Source organism: Papaver somniferum, chromosome 2 (assembly GCF_003573695.1).
Source record: "Papaver somniferum cultivar HN1 chromosome 2, ASM357369v1, whole genome shotgun sequence".
Classification (NCBI taxonomy): domain Eukaryota; kingdom Viridiplantae; phylum Streptophyta; class Magnoliopsida; order Ranunculales; family Papaveraceae; genus Papaver; species Papaver somniferum.
Genome location: NC_039359.1, coordinates 9,623,466 through 9,644,355, shown reverse-complemented (window position 1 = coordinate 9,644,355; position 20,890 = coordinate 9,623,466). Strand labels below are relative to the sequence as shown.

General features: G+C 34.7%; 3 protein-coding genes across 6 annotated transcripts; 1 reads left to right on the top strand and 2 right to left on the bottom strand.

Annotated features, from left to right (window-relative positions):
• Nucleotides 1-2,048: 2,048 nt before the first annotated feature.
• Nucleotides 2,049-5,906, top strand: LOC113346863 (protein FAR1-RELATED SEQUENCE 11-like). Its single transcript, XM_026590403.1, has 5 exons — nt 2,049-2,182; nt 2,709-2,828; nt 3,017-4,024; nt 4,356-4,799; nt 4,885-5,906. The coding sequence occupies exons 3-5, from the start codon at nt 3,056-3,058 to the stop codon at nt 5,749-5,751; spliced, it is 2,280 nt and encodes a 759-aa protein (XP_026446188.1). The 5' UTR covers nt 2,049-2,182; nt 2,709-2,828; nt 3,017-3,055; the 3' UTR covers nt 5,752-5,906.
• A 7,555-nt stretch (nt 5,907-13,461) lies between these two features.
• On the bottom strand, nt 13,462-17,013 carry LOC113346862 (heparan-alpha-glucosaminide N-acetyltransferase-like). Its single transcript, XM_026590402.1, has 12 exons — nt 16,496-17,013; nt 16,203-16,340; nt 16,041-16,122; nt 15,743-15,819; nt 15,517-15,623; nt 15,306-15,438; nt 14,948-15,064; nt 14,764-14,855; nt 14,460-14,526; nt 14,108-14,278; nt 13,807-13,950; nt 13,462-13,674 (listed from the first exon to the last, which is right to left on the bottom strand). Exons 1-12 carry the CDS (start codon nt 16,883-16,885, stop codon nt 13,534-13,536), a joined length of 1,659 nt encoding a protein of 552 aa, XP_026446187.1. The 5' UTR covers nt 16,886-17,013; the 3' UTR covers nt 13,462-13,533.
• A 37-nt stretch (nt 17,014-17,050) lies between these two features.
• Nucleotides 17,051-20,557, bottom strand: LOC113346861 (putative exopolyphosphatase). Of its 4 annotated transcripts, XM_026590398.1 has the most exons (8): nt 19,288-20,557; nt 18,994-19,167; nt 18,851-18,892; nt 18,675-18,755; nt 18,438-18,557; nt 18,141-18,245; nt 17,878-18,025; nt 17,051-17,757 (listed from the first exon to the last, which is right to left on the bottom strand). In XM_026590398.1, exons 1-7 carry the CDS (start codon nt 20,386-20,388, stop codon nt 17,981-17,983), a joined length of 1,668 nt encoding a protein of 555 aa, XP_026446183.1. In that variant the 5' UTR covers nt 20,389-20,557; the 3' UTR covers nt 17,051-17,757; nt 17,878-17,980. The 4 variants fall into 4 exon arrangements, with proteins under 4 accessions (XP_026446183.1, XP_026446184.1, XP_026446186.1 ...); XM_026590399.1 differs by lacking the exon at nt 17,051-17,757 and having other exon boundaries at nt 17,988-18,025; nt 18,326-18,557; XM_026590401.1 differs by lacking the exon at nt 17,051-17,757 and having other exon boundaries at nt 18,005-18,025; nt 18,701-18,755.
• Between the last annotated feature and the right edge of the window lie 333 nt (nt 20,558-20,890).

Here is a 20,890-nt window from a genome sequence, read left to right as displayed (position 1 = left end):
TTTCTTCTCTCAAAAATTCCAACAGACAACATAAGTATAAGTAGAGTTCATAGAATGTCACACAAGCCTCAAAATTGATTACAAAAAATAGCTAGCTCTGCAATTTTCATGTTTTTACAAGTGGATAGTTGGTCTATTTGTTTTGTGTTAGCTCTTCTTCATGGATTTTGATATACAAACTTTTTTTTGGCATAGGAATATTTTGTGGGAAGCTACATAGTTTTTTGGTTAGTACATATGCCCGTTTGAGTAAAGACAGTGCACTGAAGTTGCTTGACACATATAAACGCTTGGTGATATTACTTCTCTATTCTGGTTTATAAATTAGTGTAAGATATGGTGTGTGGATGTGAACAATGATAGTAGTTCGCGTATATCTATCTATCTTTCGTTTGTAATTTTTGATATTTTTTTCTTTGGGTCGCAATCGGGTAACAAAGACATTTGACAAACTTTTCAGTCCACAGGATCATATGTATCCAATGACTAATATTATCAATGAGGTGGCAGTTATAACAGACAGAATCTTTTATGCAGCTCCGAATCAAGCCGAGCCAAAAAATTATTAAAGGAAATATTACCATTTGGCAGGCGTCCGAAACGACTGAGCATTAGATGGACTTTGGTATAGGATGCGTCAAATGACCATTTTGTTTGAATCAATCAATATCATAATATTATCATGAATCAACTAACGCTTGTTAAAATTAGTAGGGTTCATCTCATCAAAAATAGGGCAAAAATTAGATTAAAAAGAAATAAAATTATATCAAATTACTATGATGTGAGGAATCTTCAGTCAAAAATGGTTTGCACAATTGATGATTAGTGTACTGAAAACCAAAATTTTATCACTGTTTGATACGTAAATTGATTCTATCATCTTGACCATATTATGGTATTTTCTAAGAAGATTACTTGAAGAAGATGTTTATCATTTCTTAATATATGGGCATGAAAAATATTTTGTCAAATGTCATCCTGACTTTTTTGTTTCTCTCCTGGTTGATAGTTTTAATGTGTGAATGATTGGCTTTTTTCTTTTTGTGGGGGGTTATTATATATTGTTCAGCATGAAAAATTACTTTTCAGTTTTTTGGATCTCGGGCGATTTCAAGATTTAGTAATTCATTTTGCAGCCAAGCTAAAAATTTAAGTGTTCCGTTACTATTGTGAAAGACAAACATGAAATGAAATCGCAATAAAAAATTGAACCAAGTTTTTCGTTGATATATTCGGTAAGATATTTTTTTATATCGATAAAGTATTATGACCACTTGGTAGACAATATGCGTAATTATTCCCCATTCTTGGTTAAATATTTTCTGAGTGAAAATTAAAAATGCACGGTATCAAGTATGTGATAAGACATCAAACCCGTTGTTTATTTATTTTGAAAATAACAAAATTTCATAAAGAACTATCGAACTACTGCAGTTGGACAAAAAATTATTAAACAACCGAGGAACTGCTAGCTAGATATCCATTTACGGTAGGAGTTTATAATACATCAAAAAAAGAAAAGTCACATGATAAACCATATGTAAGAATTTATACCAAAAGGTCAAGGCTGTTTTGAGAATTTCTGAAAAACAGGAAATGAGATTAATAAACTCTAAGAATATCGAACTTTGGAGAATTTTAGCTAATTTATGGAGTTGGAATAATAGTATATAGACTCATAAGACGTCACATTACTCTTTTCTTCCATTGCATGAATTTATATTAGTTTATTATGTATTTTATATCTTATAAACTCTTTTCTATTTTAGTTTTTCTAATCACATTTTTTCAATTTTTAATCAAATTAATTTTGAAACAAGGATACAAAATTTCATAAACAATAAAAAATAACCCGTGCATCGCACGGGTGAAAAACTAGTAGCCTAAATGAGTAACTGAAATGAAACTAAAAATAAGAACTAAGAAAGGCTACAGGCCCAGACCATTTCTCAAGTGAAAACACACTAATGGCCTATATTGGAAACTGTGTGGTCAGCAGGAGAATCTAACGGTCAAAAATCAAGTATGCGTTTGATAACCTTGTATTTAGTTTTAGCGCACAATAGCTCAACTACCATATGAACAATTATCTTTAACTCCATGGATGCGCGTTACTCCCACTCTTCCATTTCCCCCGCCTGATTCGTTATTGGTCGTTAATGCTTACAATTTCAAACTGGTATGTGAGATTTTTTGGATCAATAGAATTTCAATTAGGGTTAGGGATTTTTAGTTTTTGAGTTAATTTGTAAATTAAAATTTCAATTTTTGTTGGTAATTTGGGATAATTCGTTAGGCATGATTTGAATCAACTTCTTGTTTTATTTTTATTTTTAATGGAAAATCCTTTTCAACTAGAAAGCATCCATATGAAGTATTGGGAGTTTCTAGGGATTCAACTAATTTGGGGGAAACTGCATCTAGGAAGTTAGCTCTCAAGCATGCCCCATTTTGATTCAAATTTGGTACTGTGTTGCCCCATTTTCGATTGAATTTTGTGTTTTGCATAGTCCTCAATGTATGTACGAACCATTGTGAACACTTAATGTGACTGCGGTAAAGCATGTAGATGTTGCCATTGTGGGATTTTTCTGGAATTGCGCATTTATCTATGTATCAGTTAAGACCACTTATAGGAAAACTAAAACAGTCCTTACTTTGTGAGAGATTAATTATAATTCCTTTTCTTCGAAATTGTTGGCCAGGTATTTTCCTGACAAAAATGTTGGTTACAGTGAAGCATAAGAGTTTTGTAAAGGCGTAGCTGATTCATAAAACATTCTATCTGATCCAGCAGAAGGCACTGTGACACAGTTTGGTTTCAGGTAAGTTTTTTCCCCCAAGCTGTCATGGATGCAGTTTAGTCCATATGTTTGCCTATGTTAAAGTCTCATAATATAAATCGGACTTCATGGCTGAGAGGCTGCCTTGTGATAAGTTTTACAGTTTCTCTGTTGCTTCATATACTTGTAAGCTGATATTCTGTGTTCTGAAATGTTCATGTTGTGTTCAGGTATTATATTTGAAGTCTCAATTATCTTTTGTGGAAAGAATGTCGGAAGGAACAAGTCTGTTGATGGAAACTTCTGAGAATGGCACAGATATGTCGCCAGATGATGCTAGTACTGTAGAGGAAATACCCGAAAACACAATTTTATCACATCAAACTTCTGTGAACCTTGTTCCATTTATTGGACAAAGATTTGTTTCTCAAGATGCTGCATATGAATTCTACTGCAGCTTTGCAAAGCAATGTGGTTTTTCAATCAGACGTCATCGTACTAGAGGGAAAGATGGAGTTGGGAGGGGAGTAACGAGGAGGGATTTTACCTGCCATCGTGGTGGCTATCCACAAATGAAACCATCAGATGATGGAAAACTACAAAGGAATAGGAAATCGTCCCGTTGTGGTTGTCTAGCCTACATGCGGATAGTTAAAAGGGCTGATTTTGATGTCCCTGAGTGGCGAATTACAGGCTTTAGTAACACGCATAACCACGAACTATTGAAGTCAAATGAAGTGGGTCTTCTTCCTGCGTATTGTACCATATCCGCAGATGATAAGAGTCGCATCTGCATGTTTGCAAAAGCTGGGATGTCTGTGCGACAAATGCTAAGATTAATGGAGCTAGAGAAAGGTTTAAAGCTAGGCTGCTTACCTTTTACGGAGATAGATGTAAGAAACCTATTGCAGTCTTTCAGAAACGTCGATCGAGATAATGATGCTATTGACCTTCTTGCAATGTGTAAGAACATCAAGGATGAAAGTCCTGACTTTAAATATGACTACAAGATTGATGTGCATAACAGATTAGAGCACATTGCCTGGTCTTATCCTTCATCTCTTCGATCATATGAGGCCTTTGGAGATGCTGTGGTTTTTGATACAACCCATCGCTTGGATGCCTATGATATGTCTGTAGGAATCTGGGTTGGAGTAGACAATCATGGAATGAACTGTTTTTTTGGTTGTGTACTTCTAAGGGATGAGAATATGCAATCTTTCTCATGGGCGTTGAAGGTAATCTACTTTTTTAGAATCATACTTCATTCGTAATGTCAGTTCATTCAATTGTACGGACAGGTCACAATCAACCTGAACTAGATAGAAAGAAAAGGTAAGAAAGGCTCAATACATGTATATGTATAGTTTGGTTAGACATGTAAACTTTCCATCTTGATTCTTCCCTATCCTGTAGTCAGGAAGTTGTGGACTAATTTAACAGTCCGGGACGGGGAAGTGCATGTACTGTGTGAGGGATAGTCCATTGAAGATGATAAAGATATCTGTGAAATTTTTTGTTTGATCCGAAATGCTTTTCTTGCCTAATTTATACTTGTATTTTTCGCAGGCATTTTTGGGATTTATGAAAGGGAAGGCTCCACAAACCATCTTGACTGACCAAAATATGTGGCTGAAAGAGGCAATTGCCACGGAACTGCCGGCTACCAAACACGCTTTTTGCATCTGGCACATCATCTCTAAGTTCTCAGATTGGTTTTCTGTACTTCTTGGGTCACACTATGATAACTGGAAAGCTGAGTTTCATCGGCTCTATAATTTGGAAACAGTGGAGGACTTTGAGGTGGGATGGCGGGAGATGGTTGATGCATATCAGCTTCATGAGAATAAGCATGTTGTTAGCTTGTATGCATTAAGGTCGTACTGGGCATTATCATACTTGAGGCGTTGTTTTTTCGCAGGATTGACAAGCACAGCCCAATCAGACTCGATAAATACCTTCATCCAATGTTTCTTGAACGCACAGTCTCAACTTACTCAATTTGTACATCAAGTATGGTGGTTATAAAGTTTTAGACCTGATTCAAACTTAATATTACTGATTAAAAGCTTACCTTATTCAATTTTTTATACTGCAGGTGGGGGTTATTGCTGAGTTTAGAGATCATGCGGGAATGAAACAAAAAATGCAAAGAAAGCTCCGCAAAGTAAATCTAAAAACGGGATCACCTATTGAATCACATGCTGCTAATGTTCTTTCACCTTATGCTTTCAGTAAACTCCAAGAAGAGCTTGTTTTAGCTCCACAGTATGCATCATTCCAGATGGAGGAAGGCTGTTTTCATGTGAGGCACCATAGCCAGATAGATGGAGGGTGCAAAGTTATTTGGGTCCCCACTGAAGACCACATTAGCTGCAGTTGCCGCCAGTTTGAGTTTTCTGGCATTGTTTGTAGACATGTTCTTCGTGTCCTCTCAACAAACAACTGTTTTAACATTCCGGACCAATATCTACCCAACCGTTGGCGTATTTTCAGCCTGTCTTCTTCAATGAAATCTAATCTAGCTACTTCAGATATGGAACATGGAGAGAAAGTTCAGACGTTGCAGTCTATGGTTTCAACACTTCTTGCTGAGTCAGTTGGAACAGAGCGCTTAGAAGTTGCATGTCAAGGATTATCTATGGTATTATCTAGCATTAAGGAATTTCCTAGATCGTCTTCACATGATTTAACTGATGTCATTAACGATAGTCCATCAGATTCATTGATTCTACCTGAAGTGGAAGATTCAGATGGTATCGCTCAGAGCTTTACTGCTGGGAATACTCATGAATCTCCTATAATTTCAGAGAAGTTGAAAGAAAGATGGCAGAAGGATGGACATGACTTCTGTAGAAAACGAAGACGTTCTGTTTCCTGTTATGGGCAGTTTGAGCTTGATGCTACTGATTGTCCAATGATGGGAGGTGAAGGCTTGAATGTGGATGGCCTTGGGTTCTTGTAGGTGAAGAGTTTGATGCCAGTCGATTATATACAGTTGTAACTATGTAGTGATGAATTTTCATTCACCAACCTTTTGCTCCCCAAAACCCACAATGTTCTTGCACCAATACAGAAATTCTCAACTATTCAAATGCAATGATGCTTTTTTGTCTCGAAGTTCCTATATATTGCTTAATACATAGTATTTACAAGTACAGTTATTAGACTTAATTTTTAATTTAATCCATACACTAAATCCATACAATGATCTTATCTTCTTCAATAGAATTCTCTATATAAAAATAGAGTTTTTTCGAGCGACGTGGGTAACCGGAGCTTCTGGTTGATTCTGGCCCCACCTTATTTTCTTGTTTTGGTAGTATTACAGTATTTTAGACAACAATAGCCGACAAAAATACTTTCCCCACAATATATTTTTTCGACCAATCACAACGAACAAAATAAATAACTAAAATAACTAAAATATAATAAAATATCATAACATTCCGAAAATAGATAAAAGAAATCTGCTATATTCAATCATAAAAAAAATAATAATACTATCATCACGAATTCATCACAAGAAACATGCATTATTCATCATGATTTTATCATAAAATTAAATCAACCACAGAAAAACGATAATAATAATAATAATAATGTCCAATGTCCGATTACAATATTGTATAATTATATTGTTGATAATTAAACTAAGTCTAATTACTATTCAATTGAAACTAAAAAATCAATAATCAAAATTTACAAATAAAATACACAATGAAAAAAGGTGGATGCTAACCTGCAGGTAGAAACGCTTCTTCTTCTGTACTTTTTTTTTGATTAATAATCCTGCCCAATATTCAAAATACATAATCATTAATATAAAATGGTGGAGGTATTAGTACATGATTAAAGCAAACTTATGAACCAAGAAAAAAAAAACAATAAAGCTAAGAACAAAGAAAAAAAAATTCACCGACAAAAATGAATGAGATTTCAATATTATTTGTGCTAACTTAATGTTCGTTCCATAAAATAATAATTCTTTTCCTTTTTTCTTTTGGGTAAATATGGCAAATTTGATATGTGTTCTAAAAGAAGGTTAATTTAAGGTAAAATAACATTAGTAAAAAACTAGCAAAATAGGTAAGCCCGTGATTTTCATTGCTTGAGATTTCTAAAATTAACATGATAGGTAAATGCATCAAGCAAAAAATATAAAAATCTTAGATGATCTTTTAGATATTGTGTAATAATTTTTCGAAACAAATCTTTTTACTTATGGGTAATTTGTCTCTTTATATAAAGCATTGAGCATAAGCCAAGCCCCATCTTTCGACGTCGTCTTTCTCTTCTAATGGCGGCATTTTTTTTTCTTCTTTTCTCCGATTTTTTATTTTGTTATTTGATTCACGAGCCGTTGTTTCTTTGCAGGTATTCTCAAGCCGTTGAATGTTATTTTAATGGGAATCTCTGATAGATTTTAGCATGTATGAAATCGGTGAATCAACATCTCTTCAAAATCTTCGTATATAACATGTAAGACGGAAAGAGCCACACCTGATTAAAAGTTGTTTCCCTTCTTTTTCTTTTGTTTTTCACCTCTTTTACTGAGCAAGAAACTACGGAATTGCAGGGTTGAAGAAAAAAGAGATAGGTTATGGAGTGCAGACCTATCTGGATTGAAGTTATTTATTTATTTTCTTTCTGAATTGAAGTTATTTTTTATCTGATACAAATCTTAGGTTATGGAGTGCAGACCAGCAGTGGTTTCTGCTTTTCTTGTTGCGTATAATGGGTAGACGGTAATGGTGGAGCTTTGTGTATAATACAGGGCTCATTAGTCTTTGATACTGTGCTTTAGTTAAATTTTATATATCCATATTGTTTTTTCTGGGCATAAATGAACTACTACTCTCCCTGATTTTGTTTCAGCTGCTGGTTTCTATGGAGCAGGTAGCGGGCCACCAATTGTTTCAGCTGCGCTTTTAATTAAGTGTGTTACAGTTAAATTTGTTGCATCACTTCTCCACAAACAGTTTTTTTTGTGTGTATATTTTTTTTTTCCTGAAACCGTCTATGCTTTTTCTTGCATGGGCTTCTCTAATTTGGAAGAACCTCTTTTATCTAACCGTGGATCTAAAAATTGGCGTGAATTGCAATTGCGAGTTACTATACACGACATCGATGAGAAAATAGTTATGGCACACATGGCTGAATCTTGGTATTTAACTGTTTAATTTTTTCTTCCCCACAGCTTATGTGAACCCAACTCAGTTATACAACTCATCGTGGTATAAATTTAAAGTTTCTTTTATTTCACTGGATTTGTAATTGCTTGGACAAAGTTGCAACAAGACCAACCATTAATCAGCTTCAGTATCAAAAAGGATTGTGAGAGAATGTTGCGTGCTAAGCTTTTTCTTCCACGTGCTGGTCATATCTTAAACATATATGATTATCTATAGCGAAACCAAAAAACATGGATTATGCACGTCACTATTTAGTATTGTGATATACGTGTTCATGTATTTTTATTTTTTTTATTATGCTTGAGTTACTTTTTTTTGTTCAAGGACCAGATTCGAAGCCGCTGATTGTTCACTTTGCTATCATTGGAAGACACACGTCGTTGTTCATTCCAGTGTCAAATTTTAAAGCTCGGAAACTCAGTAAATAATGAACAATGAAGGTACGCAATCAACAACATACTCTTTCCTCTATAGTATTCCAGACAAACCACATTGGAATTGCAGTTTCCCTTAAAAAAATGTAATAGCTGCTCATTTTACGGTTTTTGTTGATATCATATTTACAAGCTTTGTAAATCCAAACTATTCACAAATTTCTGAATTTAGTCAGAGAAAATGAATACTCTGATATAGATGCAATCATTTGCAATTGTTTTGTGAGTTCCAGGAATATCCACAATCATGGAACCGCTTGATAAAATGGGTATGTGGATTATTAGGTTGTAATTCTGCACACACTAATCCTTTGGACAATGATTTATTTAAATTTTACCTTCATGTCTATTAATCAGCTATGCATGGGCTGCATGGAAAAGTCATCCCAATGCTCTTCTTAGTGGTAGGCGAGTACAAGTCATCATATCCACAGATTCGCCCCTTCATTATGTTGTCATTACAAGATACATATATATAAGGAATTATATTTTACTGTTTGCGTTCTTGGTCAGATTTTCGCATTGTAAATATTTAGGTGTGGTGCGATGGATCATATATGGGATATTCCTTCTACTGTAACGTTGCGAACTGCAGCACCACTACTAAATATTAGTGAAGTCTCTTACTAATTGTAAAGGGAAGTGGGAAATTTATTTGTTGTTTTTCTCTTGAAAGTGGGAAATCTGGTTTGGTACCGCTAATGTTTGCCTGTAAAGATGTTTGACAATTTAGCCAAAATTGATCGGAACAGCTTTGACAACACTAAAGTATTGCCCCGCTCTTTTATGTACTGCGTTGATTTTATTATGCCATGCAAAAGATGCACCAATTGTGCGGGAAATACAGATCAAATTCAAACCGAGTACGAAATAAATACGAATTCAAACCGAGTACCAAAGAAATAATTATAATCGGGAACACATGGAACTGTTGATGTTATATAATTAACATGAGCTCAGATAATTTACGAGTTTTAAAAATACACAACATAATTTAAATTGAATACCAAAGAAATAATAATACTCCAATAAACTAAAATGAACCCAGATAGTTTACTTCTTTTAAAAGTGCACAACATTATAATTCACGGAAACTTAAAGGTGTAAATGCGCTCGACATACGCTCAGTATATGTGCAATCCTAGATTATCCTTTTTTTTACTGAAAAGGTTGATATATAAAAGAAAAAATGTAATAAGGCCCAAGGGCCCCCATTTTAGTTTGTACAAATGGTTAGGCTCTAGGCCCATAACCAGTTCTTTCTGTTACAAAATCTTTCTATTATCTAGAGTCAAGAATAACTTTCCAATGAATGATCAAGTATCTAAAAGAGATTGCAAAGAACCAATTTTGATGTCCCCCCAGATGTATATGAGATTCTTAATCTCAATGAGTGTCTCTGCTACACTTTTGGGTCTCTTGTGAGCCATTACTCTTCGGCTTCTCTCATTCCAAAGTGAACAACACGTTGTGAAAATGATCAGAGGCCATAACTTCCTTCCCTTATTTCTTCCTCTTCCAAATTTCCATGCTTGCAGTTGCATGGAAACTGTACCTCCTTGCACCCATCTAATGTTGTAACCATTTATAAAATAAGACCAAACTTTGTGAGAGTACTCACAATGTAGCAAAAGATGGTTTACAGATTCTGGGAAAGAATTGCAAAGAGCACAAGTGGTTGATTGGATTTGACATCCTCTTCTTAGTAAGTTATCTACTATAAGGATGGCATTCTGGGCAACTGATCACATGAAGTATTGAATTTTTGGTGGGACAAACTGCACCCATTTGCAGGAATATGGGACTTCACTTAATGTAGCAGGTAGCTGATCTACTAACCAGTTATATCAAGTTTGGACCTTGAAACCTCCAGGTGCATTGCATATGAGATCATACAATCCTAAATTTAAATACGTATATATTCAAGTGAACTCACAGATGGGTAGACAATTTATAAATATTTTATAATCAAAATTTATCATGTTACTTATACTTTAAAATTAATAAACTTAGAGTATTATTCACTGCAAAATTCACACATACAAAATAATAAACATTTTATATAAGTCACTTTACAAATTCACGGGTACACTTAAAGTCACTCAAGTAATACTCCATATTTATATAATACTTTCACTCACTTAATACACGAATTGAATTTATAATTTAGCGGCATTCTTACACTCTCTCAGCAATATTAGTTTGTGGGTCCTTATTATTTAGGGTCTATCATATAATTTTAAAATACATATATAGACACTTCTTTTGGTTAGATCAAGGATACACTTATATATACACACACACTCATATACAAATATATTTGGAAAAAAAAAAATCATCATACAAAATGATATAGATTGTTATCTTAAACAAGTATACGTTGCATCGTACACATTCAATAATATTTCATTATTCTTAACAAGGATATATTGCCATCCACTTAAATATTATAGTACCCGCGCGTTGTTTTATCAATTAATTTTGATTCAAGTTGAAAGTTAAAATTAAATCTGAATTTGTCGTGAAGGTATTGAATTAGTAACCGAACCACACATTCCTACAAATTGCATGAATTTGATACCCTGGTTAGTAAAATGAAACCTAGATCATCAATAGTTTTTTATTTAGGGATCTTATTAAAGTATATACCCGTATATAGCTTAAGGATTAATAATAGTTTCTTTTTGTATCGGGCTTAGTGATTTATCTCGAAATCTTAAGCATATCCATGTAAAATTGTTTTTAGAAGTGTGCAAAGAAAAGGAAAATAAATAAACCAATTAGACTAGAACAAATAGTGTTGTTTGATGTCAATTTTATATTAATAAATGAAACACACAATCACTTTATTATCTAAGAATTTTGAATACACATACTTGTACAAAATAATTACATGAATGCAATATATCCACGAATTTAAAATACACATGAAATTGTAATTCACACGAATTCATGAGTTTAAATTAACTCAATATATATGGAGTTTATGTACACATTGTTATGTACAATTATGGACTCTCTTCAAATATGGAATCTTGATCAAAATATGCGTTTTATAATATTTATTACACTTAATAAACTTAAAATATTAATCACCACATAATTATTGTGTACACATAGATTAATCACATGTGTGACTCATAATTCGGATTTATTCAATATATATATAATTCACGGGCTTATGCCTTATAATCCCCGTGTGTACATCCGGAAATATACATTCTCATGCAATTATCTTTAAGAGTCGGTATGAAAAATTACAAGATATAATAGTCATTACAAACTTAACGTATCGATTTTCAACAGGATATATCAGCGTGTCCCTAGAAATCCAAGATTGCACTTCATCGGTGAAAACACCGTATCAGTCAGGTTATCAGGTATGATGAAAATATTCCCAAGTAAACTCAATTTTACTGAAGAACTTAAAGATATTCCAATGCACTATGCAAATATGTTCCTTACAATTATTTCTATATTTTTTTCCCCAAATCCTGTTTGATTATATTCTCTTTATGTTCTTTAAATTTGAATTTATTTTATGTTTTTAATAATTTGAACGTAACTATTTTTTAGATTTATGTAGAGAAACTTTTTTTTAGAAAAAATCCATTAAGCTATGGAAAGAAATCACTGTCTGATATTCGTCTTATGTTAATAAATCTAATCACATAAAATATTCGAGATGGGATTTATAAAAAGAAAATCAAGCAGCCAAATGAGGATTTTTTTTAATACTACGATGTATTGGGATCTCTATTACGCTTCTACTCAAGAATATATTAGAGAAAAATAAATATCATCTCCTAAATTTTTTTAAAAAATGCCATAATATACATAAAAAAAGACTTAAGCAACGTAAAAATATTGCACAACGTGAATCCCTAACATCTCATATGTGAGAAACAGACCCGGGCATCGCACGGGTGAAAAACTAGTTATTCTAATAGGGCTTCATATACAAACTACAACTAGGTTAAATGCACTACCTGCCCGTGTTAACTGTTATCAGCGAATGAGACCTTACTTAACCTGCTGGACGACGAACGGGCAGTGTCATTTTTCACCCCCTTTCTACTTCCAATTCTACGACGATTAGACCCATAAAGTGCTCTTTGTGCAATGGCTTTTCCGATATGGGATTGTCGTGTAGCTTCGATATTCGATGATCTTTCAGTTTCACCTTCTTCTTGGTCGTCGTTCATGTGCGTGGTCGTAGTTTGGGTATTTTCTTTCTTGGATGCCATTAGATAAGCCGAGTTTTGGCTGAAGTCAGTCGTCAGTTGATGCAAGGAGCAAAAGTGAGTAATGTCTTGTGGTGAAATTGGGCAGCACTAGGTGAAGTATGATTATTTATAGGGTTCAGTGAAAAGGATTCATTTCTGAGGGAGGGTGTAAAGGCATGAGAAAAGCATCTCATAAAGGAAGAAAAGAAATGGAAACAGGGGAAAGTGTTCATCATGCAGCTTAAATCTTTAACCATGTAACTTGGCTATCCTACTGAAGTATCATTCTTCCACCTTTTCTTGTTCAGCTGGATGAGAATCTCTGTTAACTTTTGGGCGAAGCAATTAGACTATTTGGAAATCCTTGAGGTTGATGTGTCAGCACCAGTAATGAAAGAAACTTGAAGGTGTGTATGTGAGGACCATGACCACCTTATACATGCTGGTATTTTATCCTAATAATGCAGTGACCTGTAAGAATAAAGATAACTATCTGAAACTTAAAGCTAGCGCATGGCAGGCCATTGATTTTGTCACTGCATCAGCCTCCCGACCCGGAAAGCTGTCCACATTACAACCTGAAAGCCTGCTGCTCCAGGAAGCTCATCTATCTCCCCTTAAAGAGGTATATATCTGAGCAACATAAAAGAGATCGAACTGCATTCTAGGGCATAGCCAGAAATTCATGTATCGGGCACACACACAAAATCTTGGTAAGGGGTAAACAAGCTTCCGACCATGGCATACATTCTGTGCCAGTTACACAATACCCAGGATGAAAGATTTCTATGAAAAAAATACAGACTTAAACAAATCAGTGTTTTTGGAGAAGACTGTATTTTCATTACATGTAAGGGCATTATATACATGTGGTTAGTATAGCAACAACAGGCTATAGTTTTACATATATGCCTCTTAGGTGGAGGTAACCTGCAAAAAGACACCAAAATACAATCTCAACCAATACAAAAACTAGAGTACCCCATCTCTTAGATTGAAATACCATCTGCAATAATGATTCTGTACCATTGACCTGCAATTCAAATAATCCATTTAATATAACTGGATAATACGTGAACTTGAACAGGGAAAAACTGGCATTAAGTGAGCTTTTAACCAGAGAAAAAAATTAAAAGAGCTAATTAACAAGGAATCAGATGCATACAAGGTTGTTTTCAGGCGAGCGCCAATATAATCCTTGAATGAGTGCAGGAAATAGTTCACATGCAGCTAAAGCATAAACAATGAGAGCATTCATCCCCATCCACTGCAACAACAAAGTTGGTCTTCTGTATTTTTTGACATCAACCTGCACAAACAAAATCCTTTTTACGTCAAAAGATTGGTAGGTGATATAAAGGTTCACTTATCAAGACATGTAATGCTTACAGATTAGCACATAATTAGATGATTAATTATCTAATCTTAAATGAAACCAGTAATGGTTTTGGTAGACTTGAACTCACAATGTAATAAATCATGGTCAAGATGAGTCCAGATGCTCCTGATGTGATGCACATATAGCTCAGTGTGTACAATGGTTTACTCACAGGCATGCCTAGCACATCCATGACATATCCGGTTAGAAGTATCGGCAAGGAAGATGCAGACCAGAAGAGCATCCTCTGTGTATGATTCTGTACAAATAAGACCTCGTGTAAGTTAAGGTTGAAAAGTTGGTTTAAGTCGGACAACAAAATAGTCACACATTTTTTACACCACAAATCTTGAAGACTCCAGCAATTTTGTAATGCAAACTAGATAATCTCATATTTAAAAGAAAAACATGCTTTGTACACAACCAGATAACTGTAATACCTTAACATGCACAATTATGTGTCCATAGTACAGCCCAACGAAACAAGTTACTGCAGCCATCAATGAACTAAATATTTATCAACACAAAAAGGTAATTAGAAAGCAAACGTCGATACACAAATGAAATGAATTGCGAAAAAGTAATTTTTACATGTTGTAACATCAGATGGTAACAAACTGCTCCAACACAAGAAGATCACAGACTTGAAGTTACTCAGGTAAACATGATAATATCTGGTTTCATTCAGTTTAGTAGGAACTCCATAAGGCATAAAATGTTCACTTCAGAATGCATATGACTAACCTCAAGATGCCCTCTGGGTCAAATGGAGCAAGGCACCACCCAGGTGAGTTTGGTGGAAGTGACCCATAATCTGGAGAGTTTAGACTGCATTCCTGCAAAATCAATAAATAGGGAAAGATAATGAAATTGTGATTCTGAAAGACTAAATTTTTATCTTTCACAAAGAAAAGAGAATAAAAATAACCTTTGTCCTTCGATATACAGGGCGCTGATAGAGGTGCTTTTCACCCAGAAGAATCCGATCAATTAAACCAACTGCATTACAAGGAGGTTCAAGACTTCCTCTCACATTACAATTCACCTAATAACCACAAAGAGGTAGACCCAAACATGAGTGAATCACATTAAATAAACCTTGCATCATAAACATATGTTGCAAGAATCCAAAAAGGAACAGTGGTAAGTTCAAGACTCGCACTGTTGACATAAAGGTACCCGTCACTTGATTTGTAGATATCCCAAACTCAAAGACAATCATCTTCAAATAATTATTTGACTAATTTAACTAATCTTCTAAAGTACTTGTGGAGATTATTGCTCACCATTTGATTGCCAGAGCTGTAGTTTGCCACTGATGAGTTGGAATTTGTGCTTGGACTTTTAAATTCCCAGTCAGGAACATAAAGTCCGCACAGCAAACCAACGTACAAAGAGCAAAGTAAGACGGCCAACATCCTGTACAGAAAAGTAAACATTAGCACCTTCTTCCCTGAATCTGAAGCACCAAGTCAATCGAAAACCTCATTTACAAACCATTGGATGATGTATTTCTTCACAAATGACAATGCAGAATCCACTAGACCATTACCAACAAGCCATATTTCTGAAATGGCAGCTACAAAGTATCCGATCGCTATCCTCTGAAAATACAAACAGAATTTTCGATTCCCGAGTGTTAGAAAGAACTGTTAACACCACACATAAACTGCAAATGCCAATAGAAACACTCGAACGAAGCTCACATAGTTAAGAATCATACCTGTAGTACACCTAGCCATCGTATACGTTCTATGTCAACCCCATATGTCAAATGATTGCGCCCGTGGAAGTATCCACCTAAAGTTACGTAAAGAAGTAGTTCCAGTGTCAAATCCCAACAAACAACACAACAATTACATAAATGAATTCAGTCTTAACTCTTAACCAACAATAATAAACCAAATCAACATGATGCTTTTCTTGTAACACCATACCCAAATCTTGTCAGCCACAAGAACAAATGTCATGGAACATCTTATCTTATATGAGCATTAAAAACTTTAAAATGCATATAGTACCTTGTAGCACCAAACCCAAGAGAAATAGCTTAATTGTCCTTGTGATAACCTTCTCAGTTGCAGTCTTTTTGTTAGGTATTCTCTACATGATGTTAAAAGTACATCACAAACCAAATAGAATGCCAAATCAATGTATGACTAAAAAAAAATGTTTGGAGGTACCTTAAAAACAAAGGTGATAGAAACACCAACACCAAAGAGGAAAAATGGCATGACAAAATCAGCAAGTGTTACACCAAACCACGGAGAATGATTTATGGATGGAAACGCACCTCCAGCATCATCAACTAAAATCATTAACTGTTCAGAAGGGAAAGTTCAAAGTCTAAAAGTCATGTTGACTATCTTTGAATGTAAGTTATACTGAACTAAGAAGAATAAAGTAAATTTGAAGTGAAATTTTGAGTAGAAATTGAAATAAACTTAGAAAATTGAAGTACGGGTTTGTGTTTTACCGCAATAGTAAGACCTCGGAAGACATCAAGAGACACCAGACGTTGATTTTGATCATTAGAGATGATGGGTTTTACAATTTCTTCTTCTGGTTGTTCAATTGTTATGAGTGATGATGATGAATTATCTTCTTCTTCTGGCTCGTTGGAATTTCTGTATGAATTTTGTTGCTGTTGAAGAAGAGGTTTTCGTTCTTCTTCTACTTCTGTACGCACACCAACTGAGCTCTCCATCTCTCTCTCTCTGACTCTCTCTCTCTCTCTCTCTCTCTCTCTCTCTCTCTCTGACTCTCTCTGTCTCACACTTTCAGTTGGAGCTTTTGTTGGGGTCAAAATGGTCTTTTGCCTACCTAACAGCTCCTTCGAAACTTTATACAAAGTCCTTCTGGACATTTATATTTCCATCCAAGTTCTTCTAAAATTTTGGGATTCTTACACTTGGCTGACACCCTTAACTGGGAAACTCCATGCATGGTAATTCTGCTGTGGGAATGGATGATTTATCATCTTACTTGCAGTGGTAATGGTCATTCTTGAAGATGAAATCTATCCCAGTCGTAAAGAAGATCAGAGAAAAGGGTCTTAATTTATCAATCAGCTTCATACAGGAATTAAATTGAAAGAACAACTTTTTTCTTTTGAGACCACTGTCTTCTATCATCTTTACCTACGACAATACACAGAGAAGAAGTTGTACAACTGGAAAGGGGGAAGATGAACTTCATCAGGCAATCTAACATCACCCCGGAGTTCAGACCTCTCCCTCTCTGTGTCAATCTTTAATCAAGCAACAGATCTATATTTTCCATTCATGTGAGATATATATACACTTGGAATTATGATACAGCAGCACCTGTTACACATGTACTACCTCCGTTTCTGGAAAAGAGTTACTATCACTTTTTCATTGGTGAAAAAAATGATAGTTACTCTTTTCCAGAAACGGAGGGAGTACAACATAAACAGCAACAACAAACAACATCGGAACATAAGCTTACAAGTTCAAGTAACATCTCAGCTTTGTATCCATAGCTGCAAATGCAGATTTCAGTGGAATCCAACCTGATTTAAGATCTGTGAATTTTCACAGTGAACTTTGCCTATTTTTTTGGGTTTTTCGCAGTAAACTATGGTTATCAAGCACCTGCAAATCGGTTCCGCGGCGAATTCTAGCATTTGCGGGTTTTTTGCTGGATACAAGCAGTGCCGTAGAGAATCAAAACATCAGTCGCTAGAGTTGATTTATGTCCTCAGTATAAGAGGTTCTACAATCAAGAAAAATAATAATAAAAAATTAACGGGTTGTTATGTACCTGAATTAGTAATTATTACATAGATAATCTCATTTTTTTTAAAACGGAGGTAGTAATTGTAAAACTTCTCACCTGAACTTGCTTATTGGCCTCTGAAGAAAGACTTTCAAAGTTGAGTAAGACAACACAATACAAGTATTTGTTTCGAAGTATATGTACATAATGCTGATGGTTTTTACGAGCTCGGTGGAACTGCAATTAGTAATTTCATTTTAACTACCTGAAGAAGAAAGGCAAAAACAAATTTGACATTAGCAGAATTTTTGTTCTAAACTTGATTTCGGTTGAAAATTTACTGTCCATCATTATGTAAAAAAAAAGTTATATCTGTTCACCTCTTGAAAATAATTCAATTCTGACTTTAGTTCAGCCTCCACATTCTCTGCAGAAAGTTTTACTTCACCAGGAGGCAGAGATTGACCGCTTTTCTCATTAAACACCTGTCAAGAACCGATAGTGTCAACCCTGGACAGCAATGTTTAACTGATAACAGAAAACTCCCCTCAGGTAGTGGCAATACCTAATACTAGCTTAACTGCTAAAAAGATGATTTTCATGAAAAAGGTAAACAAAGGAACTGTTTGCCATCTGCCAGTGCAACTACTTCGTAGATTTTCAAGTTTTGCGCACACCAGTTCGAAACCTTCTTGACAGTTTGAAGTTTCCAATCCATGAAAGGTCGTTAACTTGCAATGCTGAACCGCAATTGATATTCGCAAAATCGCACAGAGGACTTTGAATTTTTCTTTCAACTGAAATAGCAATATAAATAAATTAGTACTATAAGACAAACTCCTTTGTAAACCTAACAATTGTCAGCAACAATATACTGAAGCACAATACAAAGATTAAAAGACATAATAGGTGACCTCCTTCGGGAACCCTTCAAGAGAACCTTGAGTAGATTTTGGAAACTTCTTTCGATGATGTCTTGCAAGTAGTGCTATTAACTGCAGATATATAAACATCAGTCAGCATAAAGTGCGAAGTCTGATAGACCAATATCAGAAAACATAAGAAGCGTACTCAAAGATAAGTAGCATACCTCTACCTCCTCAGTACTATAACCATGAAGTTGCTCACCGTTCTGTTCAGAAAAGGAGATTCTCTTACTCATGCCAAAGGTTGAATAACAGAAATCTTATCCATTGACGTAACTGGAGCTTCTAATCAGTGAGGGAAACTTACCTTGATAATACGATGTGAATGTTTATGATACCCCTTTTTACCAATAAACAATCCAATGTTATGAAGCAAACAAGCAGCTTCCAGATACTCAAGATCTTTTTCATCCAATGAGACTGTGTCCAAAAACTGATGATTAGCAAGCTCATCACTTTTTCTTAAACCCTTGAACATTTCCTGTAAGATTTCGCAAGTAGTGAGAAAAGCTTCCTGTGCTTCTTTTCATGCAAACCAAAACAGGTAAATAATTGCAGGAGTTAGACCAAGTTAACATCAAGGATAAAAGTTGAGTAGTACCTTAGCAATCCCCACAGAGAGAGAAGCTAATTTCATTCTCTTGTCAGTATTAAACCTCGTCGCGAGTTTTGTAACAGAAAGCCACCTAGCATTTGCTTTAATATCATAATCCTCACAACAACTCGCAAGTGTTTCCGCAATAACTCCTTCTCCTAAAGCATACTCCGAAACCTCCAATTCCTTAATCCCAAGAATCTCAAAAATCTCCAACAACAAAACAGCTCCAGCAAGTATAAACTCCGATCGTCTCTTAAAAAAACCATTTCTCCTAATCTCCTCATCATCGTCTCCACCTTCACACAACTTCTCAACAACACCAACCAATTCCTCTTTATTAAACTTCCAATCTCTACTAAATTCCCCACCATTTGGCACAACTGAACCACTCAAATCACAACCATACCTCAAAGAAACAGCTTTTTCAATCGACTTAATAGTTCCAGAAGAACCAACAGCAATATCAAACCCAATTTCTTTAACTTTCTCAACTAGTCCAGATTCATAAATAACCGAACGAATATAATTCCGCATATTAACAATCATTTTCTCCCCCTTAACAAATTCATCAGTTAAACTAACATGCCCTAGTTTTGAAGAAATCGAAAAGAACACTTTCCCAGACTTCCCTATAACAAATTCAGTAGATCCACCACCAATATCAATAGCTAAAGTAGTTTTATCATAAACAGGTAAAAACTGAAGTATCCCCATATAAACAAATCTAGCTTCTTCCACACCAGATAAAACCCTGATTTCATCATCAATAAACCCTGATTTCTCTTTAATTTTATATAAAAATTCACTTTTATTCACTGCTTCTCTTACAGCTGAAGTGGCAACAATTTGTGTTTGATAAATTATGTGGTTTTTCTGTAATATTTGATTGAATTTTTTTAATGCTAAAGTTGCTTTGGTTATTGATTCTGGGGAAATAGATGATGAATTTGAAATCATACCTCGGCCGAGAACTACAGGTTCTTTGAAATGATCGATTACTAAGAATTTTCTATTTGATTCTGCTCTGACTATTAACAATTTGAAAGAATTGCTTCCCATATCGATTGCTGCTAGAAATTTAGGGTTTGATAGATCCATCTCCATGTAGTGTATAAAATTCGGGTTTGAGCTTGCTTTTGGGGAGCTTGGGAAATTATGACTGGCGGGGAAAATCAACGAATGTAACCGTTGAATCCTACTTGATGCCTCCTGTAGTTCATTTGCTTGGAGATACGAGGGTGTTTGGATATCGCATAAAGAAATGACTTTTCGGCGTAATCTAGTCGAAATATTAAAAGCTACTCTTTTTTTCTTTTTTACTGGCCAAATTCAGGTATATCACATTAATTGGGATATTCAACTTTTGTTCTCTACTTTGATGTGTACGAAGTTACCTGATTATCTTCCCCCTACTAATAACTAAAACTATTCCCTTTTTAATTTTTATTCCAAACCTTATTCCTTTCCTCCTCCTTCTTTATCAATCTAATGATCAATTATTTTTCCCTTCTCAATATTTCATCGATTTCAAATGAAAAGAAATTGTCGATTAGTATTTGTTTATTGTTGATTAATTCTTTTAAACTCTATCTAGTATTTTGTTTTG